Source organism: Xyrauchen texanus, chromosome 2 (assembly GCF_025860055.1).
Source record: "Xyrauchen texanus isolate HMW12.3.18 chromosome 2, RBS_HiC_50CHRs, whole genome shotgun sequence".
Lineage (NCBI taxonomy): Eukaryota > Metazoa > Chordata > Actinopteri > Cypriniformes > Catostomidae > Xyrauchen > Xyrauchen texanus.
In genome coordinates this window covers 19,822,669-19,842,916 of record NC_068277.1, presented here as the reverse complement: position 1 = coordinate 19,842,916, position 20,248 = coordinate 19,822,669, and the positions used below count along the sequence as shown (strand labels likewise).

The window sequence follows — 20,248 nt, the reverse complement described above, 5'->3', positions numbered from 1 at the left end:
ACTCTGTTTTGTTTATGGTTTTGGTTAGCAAATGTCGCCTTAATATGGAGGGTTAATTCACAACACCCCCTCTCTTTTCACCCCTCTTCTTTTAGCATGTTGCCATAATTACATTTTCTTTTAAAGACAGCTTCTCTCAGTTTAGTTGACAGTCAAGCCAGATCTTTACCAGATCATTTCGAAAAGGATTTAACTTCAACCATGACACTTGAAAGTGTTCATGATGACTATAAAAGCTAAATAGACCTTGTTGACTCATATTTAATTTGACGATTGAAGTTTAGTCCACTACTGTAGCCCACTGCTACAGATACTGCTGCATATCAGGATGTGGATTGTTTAGCTGATGAAACACTGAATGTCTTTGAGTGATTATCACAAAACCTGTCAAGGATATGTCTGGGTCATATTTAACCCCAAATCAATACAAAAACATATAAAACTACATTCTGCATAAAGACAATATAGCCTACATGTAGGACTTTTAAGATTTTTGCATTGTGACTATTTTTCAGGACACTTAAGCACATTTTGCCCCACAATGTTCATTACCGTTATACATCTGGACGTCCTACTTTTACAACTGTTTTCAATGACTCACATTACCATAACATAGGCATTTTTTACTATATTACAGTAAAAAAAATGTATGGCAGTAGAAAGGGTGTACTACTATGATGTATATATACTTCACAATTTAAAAAATACATCATTGTTTTCACGTTTCTGTATGAGAATAGCATAATGACCATCTTTTTTTGCATTGCGCTAATGAGAATTGGGGGGTAAATTTGCATAACTGTCATGAACAATTCCAGTCTGAAAACTTACAGAAGGCTATTGTGAAGCCTTGGATGACTAGGAAAATAGCACACAAGTCATATGGACTACTTATATGGTGCTTTTTTGTCCTTTTTGGAACTCAACAGACCCAGTAAAGGGCAATTCCAGTGTTACGGATGTGACATTTATGAAAATGTGAAATATAACATAAATTTATATAACATATATAAAGTACTCATTAACAGTATTTTGAACAATTTTCAGTATATGTATAATCACAGACCATGCAGATAGAGTACAGACATAAAGAAAAGTTTCAGTCTGGGGAAAAAAAAAAAGTCAGTTTAGATTGAGAAATGAGCTTGCGTTACGGATGTGACAAAAATGGACATGAGTTTTTGGGAGATCACAGCGTTACGGACATGATATCTCTTCATCACGGACGTGGCAGTTGTGAAAGCAGCATTTACATCATAAGGGGAACCATCAAAAATGCTTTGAAATCTGCCGACTTCGACCTCTGAGATATATTTTATTACGTTATAATACCCAACAAGGCTGCATGAACAATTGAAATAAGATTGAAATCGCCATTTTTCCACTGTATGGTTGACATTTTTGTGGAATTGCCCAACCATTCACTTTTATTGTATGGAAAAGAGCAGCTTGGAAATTCTGATAAACATCTTTTGTGTTACACAGAAGAAGAAAAACGACATGGAACGACATGAGGCTAAACTGTTTCTTTGAGACAGTATGACATATACAGTATTTATGTTTTTCAGAGCCTAATTTTTGTGAATTTAAATATGGTGTCTCCTCTGACTATGGACTATGAACGCTGCATAAACTTAATGTAAATTAGCTTTAGTGTTAACATTCAAACTTACCAGCATGCCCAAGTTCACACTAAACACTCAAAAAACGAGTCACACCCCTGACGCTCACACTTTCAAGATCTTAAAGGAGGAATTTATGAATCTGATCATTTCTTTTTCTCTCTGTGCTCCAATTCCAATGTGAAGAATAAATAAATGATCTGCACTGGAGGGACCGGGGGAGAGCGAAGCTGTGTTTTCCTTCATGATGTGATATTTCCCTCAGAAAATAGACGGCAGCTCCCCGTGGCCAAGATGTGAGGGAGAAGGAGAGAGGGAGAGAAGGAGTGAGTGAGGTGAGGACAGACTAGTTTCATCTGCACCCCATTTCACTTCCGAACCCAAACGAAACTCAATATCCAGACTCCTACTGAGTGCAAGAGAGAGATACAGGGAATGCTGCTGCCTGATGATGCCTATCAGAGTCCATTCAGCACGGATCTGGGCACTTATTCATGGAAAGAGGGAGAGAGAGAGAAGAGAGAGAGAGAGACAGAGAGAGACAGAGAGAGAAAGCGAGAGAGAGAGAGAGTCTAACATGATCCAGGTGGGTAGGAATTGTACATACTCGGATGAAAACTCTAGAATGCCAGGCAGAGAAGTAATTGATAATGTGTGTTACAGTGTATGAAATAAGACACACTGGCTCTCTCTCCTTCTAAGCGTGCAAGTCTGAGTGTGTTTGATAGCATGTACATAGTTATGCGTGTGTGCCGTCATGTATGACTGGGTCATCCATGTCAGAATTTCCAGTTGAACTAAAAAAGTTGCTGATTGGTGTTTGTATGCATTTTCTGACGAGACATTTGTGCGTGGCTGCTCATTCCTTTACAGGCCTATACGGTGCTATAGGGCTGGGTAAAAATATTGATTATTCGATTAATCGCGATCTTCATTTGAATGATCCCGACATTGATTCTTGAAATCCCAAGATTGATCTTTACTTTAAAGTTTACTTCCATTTTGTGTTGTGTTCATTCTCTTATCTGTTAAATAAATGGCCATTGAACTGCAAAGTTTGGGCCCTGTTGTTAATTTTTTTTTAATTAATACTTTTGTAATGTTAGAAGGTTCCTTGTATTATTTACAACATTAGCTGAGAGAGAAATTCTTTCATGTGTACGCCAAATGGAAATTATAACTGAATTATGCTCAAATGAATAGCAATCTAATTTAATAGTATCTAAATTAGAATTGAGAGCTTATGAATTGGAATCGCTTACTCTATGATATTCAGGTCCTTCAATGTATGTCTATTTGATTCATCCCCACTTTATCGTTCATCATCATACTCAGCAAGCCACATGATTTGAGGTATTATTCATGTCTGTAGCTCAGATTGAGTTATGCACCAAAGTTTAAAACTTGGGGTTAGAGTTTGTATAAAGCCCTAACCCTAAGGATGATTAGTAGTAATAGACTAAGCAAGCACCACTAAAAATATAACCACACACACACAAATTAGGAAAATCTAAACTCACAACCCTACACACACACAAAGGCCCATCACATTTGTGCAGTAAAAGGCTTGGGAGGTGGAAAGGGGATTGTTAGATTGCGGAGTCTTTGTCTCTGCCACCCTACAAATCCCCCACGCCCTTCTGCCTGGCATTTTTAACCTCCCTTTCTTTAAGTAGAAGGAAAGAAAGAAAACCTCTCCATCTGTTCTCCCTCCCGTGGCTCTGGAGTTATACAGCCGGACTCCAACAGAGAGAGAGAGATGTGGGGAAAAATTCACTACTGAGGAAGGAGAGAAAAATGTCTGACAGAAAAGAAAGAAAAGTGCAGAAGGAGTATGGGAAAGGTAATAAAGGATTGATTTTCTTGTTGTTCGGCGGTAAAGTACCAAGAACCACCACTGAAAAGGTGGGAGTCACACAGTCCTTTACAAATGTAGCTAAATGACTCAGATAGGTCTGCGATAGGTAATCACTTGCCCTTTAGAAATCAGTCGTATTCAAAAGACTAAGTGTGTATGTGGGGGAGGGGTTACTTAGCTATACTTGGGGACAAAATTGCAAGGCTGTAACCACTACAAATATTGGGTTGAGGTTAGTCAGTGGTAATTAAAATAAGCTATACATAAAAACAATAAAAAGTCTACAGTGTGTCCTCATTTAGTTAGCAAGGTAAACGTGTGTGTGTGCGTGCGTGCGTGTGTGTGTGGGTTTGAGGTGTTCGGATTGGCAAAAACCTGTCAAACCACCCACTTTGAAAAGACAGGCAACGAAGCAGAGAAACACAAGCAACTATTTAAACAAAGCACACACACAGAGAGACATACAAGTCTTGCCAAACATGTATAATATGAGAGACAAACTGGATTGGGAGACAGGAAAACTAATAGAAAGAGAGAGTGAAAGAATGAGGGGAAAGGTGGAGAGAGAGGGGAGGGTTTTCATTGAGAGGGAAATAATTTTTAGAGAGTGATTCAGTGTTTAAATGGGAGTATATATGTGTTAAGACGTGTGTGTGTGTGTGTGTGCGTGTGTGCGTGTGTGTGTGTGTGTGTGTGTGTGTGTGTGTGTGTGTGTGTGTGTGTGTGTGTGTGTGTGTGTGTGCATGAGCGTGTATTTATCACTTTGTGGGGACCAAATGTCCCCATAAGGATAGTAACACCCGAAATGTTTGACCTTGTGGGGACATTTTGTCAGTCCCCATGAGGAAAACAGCTTATAAATCATACTAAATTATGTTTTTTGAAAATGTAAAAATGCAGAAAGTTTTCTGTGAGGGTTAGGTTTAGGGGATAGAATATAAAGTTTGTACAGTATAAAAACCATTATGTCTATGGAAAGTCCCCATAAAACATGGAAACACAACATGAGTGTGTGTGTCTGTGTGTGTGTGTGTGAGGTATTTCAGTGAGGTGCAGTGGAGACCTCTTTTGTTCTGAGGGGATGAGAGCAGGAGGAGGAGAGGAGAGAGGCAGAGAGGCAAGTGATACACTACTGAAGGAGGCAGAGAGGGAGTCCAGCCTCATAGGAAATTTAACCCCTGAAGTTGGATTTGATCCAGCACTCTGAGCTATAAACATTTTTTTAACAGACGTATTCATTAAAGCTTTTCTGCAGAAGGGAAAGAAACAAGCTGAAAAAAGGGTGAAACTCAAAGCTGACTCTGCTCCGAAGTGCATCTAAAGGCTGGGCTGAATTATAAGAAATGCAGCTGAAATACTGAAACGATATTAAAACAGGCATAGGCTCAGGGGGCCAAACTGGAGCTGCCGTCTTGCTCATGAAAACAGGGTTCACCCTGCCACCCCTCCACCCCGCCTGCAGCACTACCAGTCTCTACGAACACACAAGCACTTAACGCCTCACTTTCTGCTGAGGAAACACTACTCTGAACTGTGCTGTGGGACCAGAACTAAACTGATAACAAAGATCACGTTTACACTGCAAAGGGGTGGGGTGGGGGGTGCTCTCATTGTTTTATTCTTCCAATTACAACATTATACTAGTAACTTAGCTCTTCAGTTTGGTTCAGAACACACTATACATTGTGGGGTATGGGGGGTGATAGTAACAGTCTAAAAGGTGACAGAAACATAAGGGGAGTTGGGGAATCAGGAAATGACAAAACAATTTTTTTAATTGGGTCGCCCACATAGCCGAAAGATCTTCTACACAAGTACCTGAATGCAGAATGCACTTCTAGCTATGCAAGTTGGATTTTGCTTGTGGGTTCAAAAATGTTTCAGATGCAAGTATGCATTGCATTCTCAGCAATGCCACAAGGGGCGCTATAGTGAGATTAATGTGATCTGTCAGCTTCAAAAGTGAGTTTTCCCTTTCAAGTCAACTACTGTAATGGCGGAGCAATAGTTTCAAGAGAATATTTCTTAGCAAATAAGTCACTATATTTGTAGCAACTTACCTGAATAATAACATTTTAATAGCATAAACATTTGAAAGTTACTCTATCGCCCTAGGCCTTTCGCTGATTATTTAATAATCGTCTGATCGTATTTATTTTAGATAACCATGATTATTGTCCACTTTTCAATAATTCCAATCACATTTTAATGTCCAAATAAGGGAATGAACAGCTTGTTTGAGTGTCTAATTCTCACATCAAACATCTCACTGAGCTGCACCACAGGCCGTGCTGAATGCAGCTCCTAAAAAGCACATGAGGGGGCCTGGGTAGCTCAGCGAGTAAAGATGCTGACTACCACCCCTGGACACACAAGTTCGAATGCAGGGCGTGCTGAGTGACTCCAGCCAGGTCTCCTAAGCATCCAAATTGGCCCGGTTGCTAGGGAGGGTAGAGTCACATGGGGTAATCTCCTCTTAGTCTCTGTAATGTGGTTCTCGCTCTAGGTAGGACGCGTGGTGAATTGTACATGGATGTCGCGGTGGATGGCATGAAGCCTCCACATGCCCTATGTCTCCGCGTTAATGCACTCAACAAGTCACGTGATCAGATACACGGATCGACGGTCTCATACACAGAGGCAACTGAGTTTGTCCTCCACCATCCAGATTGAGGCGAGTCACTACACCACCACAAGGACGTAGAGCCCATTGGGAATTCCAAATTTTAATAAATAAATAAAAGTGCACATGAGGATACACCCCTTTGAACCAGACTTCAAGCGCTGTGATGCACGTGCCGTCTGCAGAGGTTTGCGCCATACTCCCGCGAAAATATAAATGAGGATTTTAGTGAATGCAAAGCGCTCTGCTTTCACTTTAATTTAACTTTCATGTAATGGCAAATGTTATTTGATGTCGTGGGTTCATACACGCAGTGTTAATGACACGCAGTGACACAGAGGAACCCTGTGTCACACCCGAGATGAAGAATAGAATAGATAGAATGAAGAAACACAGAATCTAAAAGGCCTTTCTTAATGTGAAATAAGGGCTTGTGGGTTTAATCGGAGAGCCTTAAAGTAACATGTGAAATATAATAAAATATAATTTAATATAAATATAAAATTAATATAAATTATTATATTATACTGCACGGTGGTGCAGCGGTTAGCACTGTCGCCTCACAGCAAGAAGGTCGTGGGTTCAAACCCTGGTTGCCCCGGCCTTTCTGTGTGGAGTTTGCATGTTCTCCCCGTGTCTGCGTGGGTTCTCTCTGGGTACTCCGGCTTCCTCCCACCATCCAAAAGACATGCAGGCTAGGTTAATTGGTGTTTCCAAAAAAAATTGCCCTAGGTGTGGATGTGAGTGTGAGTGTATGTCTGTCTATGTGTGGTCCTGCGATGGACTGGCGACCTGTCCAGGGTGTCCCCCGCCTTTTGCCCAATGTTAGCTGGGATAGGCTCCAGCCCCCCGCGACCCTGTACACAGGATAAGCGGTTGACGATGGATGGATGGATGGATGATCTTATATTGATTCTCTTGGCCTGCAATCCGATATTTGCAATACTTCAAAATCTGCCACGATAGGATTTCCATTTGATTCGATTCAGGGACCTGTGAACGATATTCCGATATTATGTGCCTATTTTACACAATGAATGATTTTTTTCTTTTTGCCCTCAAATGCAACTAAAATATAATTTTGAATATTTTATTGAGCTCTCTGAAAAGTGCAAATTTACTATCCACATTGGGACATCCACAACAAAATGTCCACAACATTAACAATTCCACTATCATCTGACATAAGGTCAAGTGATGAAACTTCAGGAACATTTACATTTGAACCTGAAGAGAATGAATTCAGCACTGATTATGTCTGTCATCTGGTAGGTAATTGTAACCTTTGTGATTGTTTGTCTAGGTAAAAGCCATCAATGGTAATAGCAGAAAACTGCGCTGCTGGTGGGATGGTTTATGTTTCCTAACATGATGGATTCTTCAAACTGAAGTGTGCAGGGAAACCGTGGGAGGGCCTTGCGTTCTTAGAATGGAACATGGCCCTAGTGGTGTCACTAACTGTGAGTACAGCGTTCTGCATTCTATAAGGGAAGACTGTGTTCCTGTTTGTGTGTGTGTATGTGGGCATGTTTATGTGGTTTACGAGGACAATTCTTTAGGTTACAAACTGGTAATTACAAGGGTATTATGCTATAAATGTGGTTTATGAGGACATTTCTAGTGTTGCCATAATTTAAATAGCTTAAAAAACATTTTATTGAAAATGTAAAAATGCAGAAAGTTTTTTGTGAGGGTTAGGTTTAGGGGTTGTGTTAGGTTTAGGGGATAGAATCTACAGTTTGTACACTATCAAAATCATTATGTCTATGGAAATTCCTCATAATGATAGGTAGACCAACGTGTGTGTGTGTGTGTGTGTGTGTGTGTGTTGTGTGTGTGTGTGAGCGTGTATTTATCACTTTGTGGGGACCAAATGTCCCCATAAGGATAGTAAAACCTGAAATTTTTGACCTTGTGGGGACATTTTGTCGGTCCCCATGAGGAAAACAGCTTATAAATCATACTAAATTATGTTTTTTGAAAATGTAAAAATGCAGAAAGTTTTCTGTGAGGGTTAGGTTTAGGGGTTGGGTTAGGTTTAGGGGATAGAATATAAAGTTTGTACAGTATAAAAACCATTATGTCTATGGAAAGTCCCCATAAAACATGGAAACACAACATGAGTGTGTGTGTATGTGTGTGTGTGTGTGTGTGTGTGTGTGTGTGTGTGTGTGTGTGTGTGTGTGTGTGTGTGTGTCACGGTGTTGAAGTGTTTTATGAGCTGCCTCCCAGAGTGCTAATCATTTGAGATGTTTTGCTTTAGGGTTCATGCTCATTTGTGGGTCATATTTTTGGCAAGATATAGAGCCAAAAATAGAAACGAAATTCAGATATTTTTAAGGCCAAAAATTTTTGGAACAATGTAACTGAAATATAATGAAATATTAAAACAATCAATAAAACAACTAAAACCAGAATTTTCAGTGCAATTAAAAATATATACACTCACTGAGCGCTTTATTATTATATTATTAGGAACACCAATACACTTATGTATTGTGTGTGTGTGTGTGTGTGTGTGTGTGTGTGTGTGTGTGAGAGGCAGGAAGCCTTCATGGTCGTGATCCATTGACCATCTCTCACACTCTATAAGTAGGTCACGTCAAACGCCAGGCCCCCTAACTGAAAATTACAAACTGTCACACATGCACTGAGTTGTTCTCAGATCTGATATACTCAAATTTAAGTGGCCAGTATAAATCCCTATTGCTTTTAGGATTTTGTAAAGGGACAGACCTTGGTTGGTCCAAACTAATACACACACACACAAACACACACACACACACACACACACACACACAAGAAAGCCCCCTGTCAATGTATTTTAAGTGCATGCATCAACAACAATCATGATGCCTCAGTCAAAATCAGAAATCACTTATCACAAAAGCAGCCCAGTCAGATGTTGCGGAGGATAAGAAAGGTTTGCTTTGCTTTGAATGCTTTGAATACAACTGCAGATGGGCCAGTTTCCGTTGAAAACCGTTTGTTCCTCTCCTGAAATCTTACTGCTTCTGTGTTCTTAAGAGATGGCAATGCAAATGATGTGTGGCTCCATGTATCTGTCTGCGGCTCCCATTTACAGCTATGAGATCAGTAACCTTCGGCCCCAGCAGTGACACTGACCCCATTACAGACCCACAGACTGACACCAGAACTGAGCAGATATCTGAGTCCTATCTGATCTTCCAGTAATTATAGGTTACAGATGGCCATACTTGTCTGGACACATATCTACACGTCTGGAGTCAGTTTGGCCAAACCCTGATAGAATTTTGACTACTAGATATACACTTCAAAGCAAACAAAAAAACTGTGGTTCACAAAATTTTCAGGTGGAGGACCACAATAATTTTCAAAGAAATTATTTTTTTCCTCTGAAATTAACTACACTGCTAATTTTAGCTTATGTACACTGACATATGCACTCAGTACGCACTTTTTACAAACACTATGGTCCTAATTATGTGCCCGATGTGGTTTTTTCTGTTGTAGCTCATCCACCTCAAAGTTCAACGACTTGTGCATTCTGAGATGCTATTCTGCTCACTACAGATGTACAGAATGGTTATCCAAGTCACCGTAGTATTTCTGTCAGCACAAACCAGCCTGGCCATTCTCCGTTTCCTTCATCAACAAGGCATTTCTGTCTGCAGAACTGCCACTCACTGGATGTCTTTTGTTTTTGGCACCATTCTGAGTAAACTCTAGAGACTGTTCTGTGTGAAAATCCCAGGAAATCAGCAGATACAGAAATACTCAAACCAGCCCGTCTGGCACCAACAATCATGCCACGGTCAAAATCACGGAGATGGTTGATGTGAACATTAACTGAAGCTCCTGACACAAATCTGCATGATTGTATGCATTGCACTGCTGCCACATGATTGGCTGATTAGATAATCACATGAATAAATAGGTCTATGGGTGTTCCTAATAAAGTTCTCTGAGTGTATATAAAATCAATGTTAACTCTATCAGTTAATTCATTGTTATGAGTTGATTATTTGGTAGATTAATTAAATGTTGGTCCTTTTTGACAATCATAATGTTTATTTAATTATTTATCTTTTTTTTTATCAGCCAATCAACATAGAGTAAACAGAGCTACCTCATGCAGAGGCTCCAGAGTCAAATTTTTTATTACATACAGATCTGGAGTCAGCCATGTCAATGCACATAATTTTGTTTTCCCATTCAGAACTGATCCCAGATCTGATATTAGAGCAGAAGTCAGAGGGAGGGGAAGTCACGAGTCAATAAAAGCGGTCTGGGAGATAGGGGCTAATCTATAGTAGTAAGGCCCATCTGCACAGGGGGCAGTTCACCTCAGGCTAATTAACTATAAGATTCATCACTAATCAACAGAGAAGAAAGAGGAAGCTACAGGAACATAGCAAGAAATAAACTATACTTTTACATTTTCTGAAGATAATGTCAGTGGTGCTTGCCAGTGTAAAACTACGATGAGTGCTGTGGTTAGTTCATAGCTGATCCAAGTCCAAAGAGCCCACCACCAAGTCTCAATTATTTTATTATAACAAGATATGGCTCAATCCCTCCTTCAATCCTTCAATGTAAGTTTATGGGATTTTCTTACCCACCAGACAATTCTGATTAAATAGTAATAGCACATCTGCTCAACAAGCCACATGATTTATAAGAAAGAAAGAAGGAAAGAAACAAAGAAACAAATAAAAGAAAGACATAAAGACCTATCACCTATCTTAATTTAGCCCTCATTTCCCCACTTTACCCTGTTATTTCCCAGACCTGACCCTGATGGCGTGTGTATGTGTGTGTGTGTGTTTGACCCACGCTGGACCTTATGACAGCAGGAGAGGATGATCCTGATTAGTCAAGGGGGTCTGTGTGTGAACTAACCAAATCACACACAAACACACACACACATACTGTCATGTGACCCTATAGACCTGTGAGAGGAATTAACCAAAAATTAGAAAGAAAAAGAGAGAGAACAGAAGTGAATGTCTTAACATCTGTAGCAGCAGGTGGGCACAGACCCTGATCAGCTTCATTACCGAGTCTTAAAAGAAAAAGAAAAATGGAGAAAAACAAATAAGGGATGACTACAGACGATGTGTTAAACTGACTCTCTTTTTTATGTGTCCATCAGTGTCTGAATATTATAGCTAAAAGTGACGAGGCCCAGTTTACTTGAACTGTCGTCACATACCTGCACACACAAATACATGTAGACTCAAACAATCACTGAGGAGATGAGAGAGGTGATGAGAGATGTTCAGCACAAGACCACACACACACACTCTTTCGTACCACGCAGCAAGGGTTTTGGAGGCCCGGCCCCTAGGGGCCCACTCTCAGGAACACACCGTTCCCCTCACGTCAGCATTAGTTTAACAATTAAACCATGTGTGTGACAATCTGCGTCCTCTCAATTATTCCAAAATGACTTAAATTAACACCTTGCAAATGTCTGGATCACACAGAAGTGTGTTTGTGTAAACATGTGCTCTTTACATTTGCATCATACAGCCCCTGAACACACTTCTGGCTGTCTCAGCAGGGAAGGCGCCTTTGTTTCTGCATTCTCCTACTTTGTGTGTGAGTGTGTGTCTGGTCTGCAGGTAGGCTGCATTTATTCTGCCACATCAGCTGAGAGCCATTTTCACAGCCCCTGTTGCTGAGAGCTCGTAAAGCTTCCAGCAGACCCTGCACCACACACATACACACACACAATATTCACTGTTTCTCAGTGCAGGGTCCTGAGCAGGCGCCATACAAAGGAAGAGCTGAAACATCACTATTTCACACCGACACATCACCAATGCTATACACACTCTTCATGACACATGTTTACCAAGCATTCAAACTGAAGAAATACCATAGACTTCTATTATTACTTTTATATAAAGCTAATTATAATTACCACAGACTAACCTTAACTCCAACCCTAAAAGAAAACTTAAAAAGAATAAAAATAATTAATTATTGCCGTTTTACTTTATGATTTATTTCTTTTGGGACATCCCAGAGAGTTTTTTGTCAGATTTAGCTACCTAAAATTGTTCTGTGGACAATTTTATCCTCACAATATATCTAAGAAAACCCATTAATATACACAAGCATATATTCATACACTCACAATAGTGGTAGCTTTCTTCACTCTCGAATTCACAAAGAACACACTCTCTCTTCCTCCTTCACATTGCGGTTCCAGTGTATATGCACACAGTTCTCATCTTCCTCGAATAAAACCTCATTTTCCTTGACCAAAGCCCTTTATCAAGAAGTGGGCCTAGCAAGCTTAAATGGATCAACTCAAATACAATTCAGTTTAGCATATTAACACCATTTCAAAACTCAATTCCACCCAAAATTGCATAAAAAATGATGCTCAGTTTGTGTTTGTACATTAATATGACATTTATTAATTTAGCAGATGCTTTTATCCAAAGAAACGAACAAATTAAGAGACGGGGGGTCTCAGCTAATACTATGTGGAGAGAATGTTTTTGATTCATATCCTTCCTTTTTTGCCTCCTCTTAAAACCCTGAGATTGCTTAAAGGAACAGTCCAGGTTCAGTACAAGTTGATATCAATTGACAAAAAATAATTTCGACTCATCCCTCCTTTTTTACTTTTTTCAAAAAAAAAAAATAAATAAATAAAAATCAAGGTAACAGTGAGGCACTTACAATGGGAAGTGAATGAGGCAGAATTTTTGGAAGGTTTAAAGGCAGAAATGTGAAGCTTATAATAAGAGCACTTGTATTATTTGAGATGTACATTTGTTTAAATCGTTGTTTTTATGGTCAATTTAGGGTTTAATATATTGGCCCCATTTACTTCCATTGTAAGTGCTTCACTGATTTGTGCTTTTTTCTTTTTAAGAAAATAAAGGACAAGTCAAAATATTTCTTTTTTGTTCATGATAAACAACATTTTGCCACAAATTCTGAAAATTGAGCTTAACTTGTATAGAACCTGGAATATTTCTTTAACCAGCAATTTATCTAAGGCCAATTATCCTGCAATAAATTAATTAATTAAGAATCAGTGGGGGGTTTACATTTTAATGTCTTTGAGAGGGAGCAGTGCTACAATAGGCCCATCTCACACACAGAGACCCTGTGACATTTGTGATAACACACAAATCCCTTACAGTTCCACACAATCGCTTGTCTGGATTCATTATTGAATAACCCCCCACAGATTTGAGCAAGATCCGAATCCCTGAAATGCAATTACTGTGACATACGATGATTTAGAGAGAAGTACATGGAAACCGTCAGTGCCATTAGTGACCGTTTGGGATCAAAATTTCCTGCCCAGCATCTTAACATGGTCAATTGTAAGAATTACACAGTTCTGACTGACCCTCACATCATTAGTCAGGAATGGTGTTGTTTGATCATCGAAAGAGGGCCGGGTCCCAAGGACACACACAGACACACTTTGTCTTTCTGGTGTGTAAACAACATACTCGGGGTGTTAATGTCAGAAGGTGAAGGAGACTTCCCAGACATGCATGTTCACATGAGAAACACTATTGCTGTTTACTAAACACAAGTCTGCAGAATCCCATCTCGTGCCTTTTTTGATTACAAAAACATTTTTTCATTCATGCCCACATAATGAAATATCCATTAAAGAATTACATTAATTTGCAGTGTCTCTGAAGAAATACAATTTTGGTTTTATCGATTTTTTTGCCCTAAGTAGACAATTTCAAGGTGATCTCTGTGCTGGACTTGCATTTTTTTAAGCCTAACTCAAACTGACATTCATGGCTTAAAAGATATTGATTTCTGTACATTTAAGGATGCGTCCCGCTGTTCCCCCCTCCCATCTCTATCCCTCTTTCCTCCCATCACTTCTCAACTCTGTCTCTCCTCATTTCTCTGAAGGCTACACGTGTTTCTAATTTCGTACGGGGAAGAGAGTGGCAGCGCCATCATGAGAGGGCGAGATGAGAGGAGAAGTGACGGAGAGAGTGATGGGACAGAACGAGTAAATAAAAGATTCCACAGGTGCTGGCCTTCCTCTTCAAAGCAGAGGTTGACTGATTCCTATAAAATATCCAGCACTGCCAACAATGTAACCTTCATATGGCTACTTTTAGTGTGAACGACCCAATCTCCTGCAGTCTAGAGAAAAACCACATGGTGTAGATTTCTTGTCTGTGTAAGTGTTTGTCTGCATTTGCAGCCTAATTTACACCACACCAACTAAGACACTATTTGTGTGTATTTTTCAGATCTTTTGATAAGAGCACCGCAATCCTGGTTTGTTTTTGTGAATGTGTGTTTGCGTTAAGAAATGAGGGTAGAACTAGTATCTGTTTGTAAGACAGTATTATTTATAGTTAAGTATTATTACTACTGTGCCCACCTATAATAAGGCTACATGAAATGTGCAACATGGATCCTGTAATGTAAAGTTTTACCGTGTAAAATTATCATTTGTCATAAAGCTGAAGTATGTAGCTTTATGCAGATTAATATGCAAAGACAACTATACACTCACTGAGCACTTTATTAGGAACACCTTTACACCTACATATTCATGTGATTAGCTAATCAGCCAATCATGTGGCAGTAGTGCAATGCATACAATAATGCAGTTACGGGTCAGGATCTTCCGTTAATGTTCACATCAACCATCAGAATGGGGAAAAATGTGATCTCATTGATTTTGACTGTGGCATGATTGTTGGTGCAAAATGGGCTGGTTTGAGTATTTCTGTAACTGCTGATCTCCTGGGATTTACATGCCAAACAGTATCTAGAGTTTACTCAGAATGGTGACAAAAACAAAAAACATCCAGTGAGCAGCAGTTCTGCTGACAGAAATGCCTTGTTGATGAGAGATCAACAGAGAATGGCCAGACTGGTTCGAGCTGACAGAAAGTCTGCAGTAACTCAGATAACCACTCTGTATAATTGTGGTGAGCAGAATAGTGTTCCACATTAAGTGCTCAGTGAGTGTAAGTTAGCCATTCATATGATACATTTCCATACTTCCCAGTATGCTAAAAACAGTATGCCAATGGAGTAGTATGTCCGGATTCACAGTAGTACTGCACGATTAACCATATCGCAATCGAGATGTCAGCCTGCGCGATTATATGACTGCTGCGATTATATTAAATAAATAAGTGTATGTGTGGACCTGACAGCCCATTCTCTCTGAGAGCTGTTTGCCCATTTTCTACACCGCTAATAAAAAGATGACCAGTCAGTCTCAGTTTTGGGAGTGGCATGTCCGGTCATGTCATGTGAGTTTCCGGTGTTCAGCGTGGAAATCAGGTGAAGATGAATACCGAGCAGACACTGAACTGGTGGCCAGAAAAAATAACACAGAAACACAGATCACAGCTTGGCGATATATCTTTATTTCATCCTTAATTAAAGTTCATATTATACGGGAGCATGACATGTAAATAAGCTCAAACTCAAAAACTGTCATTCTCTGTGCGGTCAGAGCCGCTTCAAAAAGTCGCGGAAGAGATCCAATCTGAGCGGGAGTCGAGACCTGGAGAGATTTAAAGTTCCGACGGCTGATGCATCCTCTAACACGGAGACGCTCGTCTTTCACCCCCGCTGTCTGCGGCTCGAGTGTCTGATAGAAACACAGATCACAGCTTTGCGATATATCTTTATTTTATTCTTAATTAAAGTTCATATAATATGGGATCGTGCCATGTAAATGAACACAAATTCCAAAACTGTCATTCTCTATGATTTAGTGGTTATATTGAGTGAACCAGCCTTTTATATCCAGTTTCCTTTTCAAAAGACTTTAAATGTCTTTAAATGCTTAAATGTCCCTGTTTGTTTGGACAATCTTATTTTCGTGAAAATTCGTATGTTCTTATTTATTGTTCTATTTTATTTAGGTGTAATATTGAGAAAATAACAAGTTTGCAGTAATGCAAAGACATAATTTAATTTTGTACAAATATTTTAATTTGAAAACACATTTATTACATTTATAGTTGTTGTTGCTAGTTTGTATGTTTGAGTTGAGAAATACACATTTCAGCATTATCAGTAATCTAGTTGTGCATTTTCCTTGTTAACCAAGCAAGTTTACTCATGATACCATTCGTTTATTATATCGCAATCGCAATATTAACCTCAATAATCGCAATATGACTTTTTTCCCAAATCCCTAATTCACAGTATTTATGTAGCAATTAGCGAGAAATACCCTGATGACCTTCTATTTCCGGCGAGAATTTGAAGTGTGGATCGACTGGAAACTTTACTATCCCATAATACCACGGGAGTGGATAAAACGTCACGTTCAAAATGTTGGATTTAAAGGAAGGGTGGTGAATCGCAATTCGGACAGCTCTTCTCATATGTAAGTGCTATAATATACCAAGATACTTGTTCCTTGTTCTTAAAGGGTGCTTGTTTAACAAAACCAGAGCAGATAGTTTTCGTGATTGTTGTTCTTACATCATATATTCGGATCACAAGACCACGTCCCAGATGAAGTATGTCCAAAATCTATTCATACTACTCGCATACCTAAAAGAACGTACTGTTTTACCAGCCGAAAAGTCCATCCTTCGTCAATTACAGTACGTACTGTGACAGTACGTGGTTTTGGACACAGCTTGTGTCTCTGCGGTGCTATAAATATTCCAGTTTATGTTTTGAGAGACCTGTTTAGACCCACCCAAACAACATTACTCAACAAATGGCTTGAGTTGGGGTGGAATTATCTCTTTGTTTGATCCACGGTAGATATGCGGCGTATTCAGAAAGCTCTTTTAGAAATGACATACTTCAGCTTTAATTGTGAGTATTTCCAATGTGAAATGAAACAAATTTTGAACATTTGTTTTGTGGTATAAAAAACCCAGTGCCCATTGCAAATAACGTTTAATCAATTTGAAATGTTTAAAAGTGACTGAAACGCTTAAAACCGATTGACAGTGGTGCTGGTTTTCTCACTTTCAGGTAAAGGTCAAGCCAGCCCGATCTCATGAAAAGTCGTAAATAATTAACGAGTTGGCCATTTCGTATGGTCTCGCACGATGTTGTTCTCATAAACTCATACGACTCCATCATGTGCAAAATCCTGAATGTGAAATGCAGAAGCGTGAGTTCCATGCACGAGGCATTAAGGACATACTTATTAATATTATTCCGTTACCCAAACTCCTTATCTAAATGTAACTAATCAGTAGAGTGTTTAAACATGATATGAAGTTGTTGTGTGTGACAGAAGTAATTGTCACCCATTCGATGGAAACGATGTCCAGTGAAGTAATTGGCTGTAGTGAAAGTCATTGGAATTAAAACGAGTGCACTCGCACGATATCCTACGAATTAGCCGAATTAGCCAAATGAAGTCGTACGAATCCTGACGATTTTGACTTTCGGTCAAGCAGAAAACGCACGGTCATGGCCAAGCCTCGCTGCGTACTCCCGTGCTAAATTAGGTCCCCCGAAAACCCCAGCTAGTTTAACACAACCAACACCAACAAGAACCCTCAGCGTCCATGGGGACAGAATAACCCTCTCCATAGCATCTGCTGAAGCGCAGTATATGCGCCACATGGACACATTAAAAACCTATTCGTCTTTCAAGAGCTCGTGGCACCACTAATAGCCCTAATAACCCACATACCGATTTAGACCGGGCACACAAGTGCTCCCACGACGCTGGGTGTCCATTTAAACAAGCCGAATAATGACAGAAGTGCAAGAGAAAGAAAGGCGCTCGGCCATAAATCGTCGTTTATTTGCCGGACTGAAACGGACACACAGTTTGCATGGGTTTCTTTGGCTAACCCACTAAATTAATTCACAGTTGCTGGTTTGAAGAAACCTCCCCCATTTAGAGATGCAAAAGACGAAAAATCTTGCCGTAAATTACCCAGTATTGCTTCTTTAACAGAGGAAATCGTGTCACCTCCGTGACTGGAGTAATAAATTCTGCAGAGTGCAATGGGACTGACTGACCATCTAAAGTTAACACTCGTGTGTAAAACGCTTCCCGTCAGAATATGCGCCTTCAAGTGCTTTCCACGTTAGTAGGTGTCGACGAAGAGTGAAAGTTCACACCTTGAGCTCAATGATATCTTTTGTTTAAACTACTACCTTGACAGGAAAGAATTTGGTAACTAAAAATAGTAGGCTGCTGATAGTAGCCTAGTAGTTGTTTTTGTCTTCTACACTTTCTCACGAGTTCGGCCCGCTCGTTTTTACAAATGTTACATTGTTTTAGGGACATTTGGAAGAATACTCGGTGTTGAGTAACGACAATTCATGCCAATCTAAGTGGCGCGTATCTGGATGAGGGAGGCAGTGAAAATAGCGCCGCGTCAATAAACAGCAGTTACTGTGGCTGCTGCTGTTGTACAATTACTCAAGACATACCGTCGTGAAATGTTGCATTTATTAGTCTGGCTACATTGATGCTCGTAACGTCTGTAGACTCGTGATTATCCACTATGGGGCTTGTCTGTGTAATAGCGCTTAACAGACGTGATGAATTTCAAAGCCGTCCTTCAACGCTCAGCCTAACGATTTGCTCACAAAAAAACGCGGCGTTTGACTATCTCCAACGCAAAGCTCTTCTTAAATAAGCAGGAATAAACGCCGTGCCCAATGCCTTTAGTTGCGGCTCTTACCTTTTGTTCAAGGAATTCCAGTAGATGGGCTCCATGTTGGTCGCCGTGATCCCGAGTAAATCCACTAAGAACATCAGCAGAATTCCCAATCCATTTCCACAGCGCCAACTCGCCATTTCAAATCTATTTACTCTCATCAAAGATCTGTGGGATCTTCTCCCAGAGGTTGGAGGAGCTCTGGACTCTGAATGTGCTTCAGCCCAGTGGACTATATAGGTGAATCCGTCAATGAGTGTGGAGACAACGTGTTTTGGGAGCCTGCATGGAAATCTACCAAAAATACAAGAGAACAGATTAAACAAAAACAAAAACAAAAAATGTGGACTGAAGAAGACAACTCCACAGAATACGTCGTCAAGTGTATTTGTTTCTCAAAGAAAGTGTTGTAACTCACTCGTGGCTTCAACTCAGCTCCAAAATCAATTTCCAGAGTCGTTTTGTTGCTGCAAGAGTTTACTTTCCCAATAAATTCGTGCTGCTTTAAGGCTGGACTTAGTTTTCCCGTTCTCTTTTCACTCCAACTCTATTTTGGTTTTCCGGATTAAGAAGGAAATGTGATCATCAGAGCACGGTGGCAGATGGATGATGGTTTGAAATAGGTGAGCTTGTCCTCGCTTCGCACAGTCCCATCTTCAGAAGAACATGTTGATGCTGGAGATATGTTTCTTCTTTCTCTCCTCCAGTTCTCCTGCTGTTTCTTTCGTCGTGCTTCCTAGTAATTCCACATGCACAATTTGATTTCGATGCAATGAAACGCTGAGACGTGCAACTCACATTCCAGATAATTAACAAAAATCAGGAGTGAAACGAAACCAATGAATGCCAATTAAAAGCAAGCATATCAAATCTACACAAATGTGTCAAGGCAGACAAAATTATTGCCAGATTTGCCAAGGTTGGGGGAAAAAAATAATGCAATCCTTATTCATGGGTCTCGACTGCAGGGTATTTGAGAATGTACTCAGATGTAGCAAGTCATTAGATAGTTCATTTCTCGTCTGTCCTGCTTGGATTCTCTCGATGTGCCTGACTCACTGACTGAAAATCCGACTAGTGAGACTTGTTCCTAACGCTCGGCTCACACTGACAGACTGAGTTGTTTGAGAGAGGGCGGGGCGGGGGGGGGTTTGGGGTCGCTCGAAAAGAGATTTTCTAAGATCCTATCTTCCGGCTGGAGTGCGCACTAACGGAGCGGATGTTTCTTTGAGGGATTTCCCCTCCCCCCGCATGTAGAGGTGGTATTAAATCACGTCAGTCATGCACAAATCCATATATCATGCAAACATATTTTCCCAGTGCTCTTGTAAAGGATTGTTCGCATTATGAAAAAGTCTCCGGATGGAGTTTTTGGTGCGCCTATTTCCAACAAGCAAATATTTTAAACTATTCGTTTCCGTTTTAAATCACCGGTCGTGACCCCCGGCACCCGATCACTCCAATCTGTGCATTCAGAAGCGACTGAAAGAGTTATAGCACCCCCAGTGCAAAAGCATGGTAGTGGTAACGA

General features: G+C 40.1%; 1 protein-coding gene across 2 annotated transcripts in view; it reads right to left on the bottom strand.

Annotated features, from left to right (window-relative positions):
• LOC127653026 (ephrin-B3-like) overlaps positions 1-19,780 on the bottom strand; it is a 100,219-nt gene extending 80,439 nt beyond the window's left edge. For both annotated transcript variants that reach the window (XM_052139515.1, XM_052139522.1), the window contains exons 1-2: positions 19,136-19,780; positions 18,742-19,011 (exon numbers count right to left, since the gene is read on the bottom strand). In XM_052139515.1, the coding sequence (XP_051995475.1) occupies positions 18,742-18,878 (137 nt within the window). In that variant the 5' untranslated portion in view covers positions 18,879-19,011; positions 19,136-19,780. The remainder of the gene's footprint in view (positions 1-18,741; positions 19,012-19,135) is intronic.
• Positions 19,781-20,248: the final 468 nt, after the last annotated feature.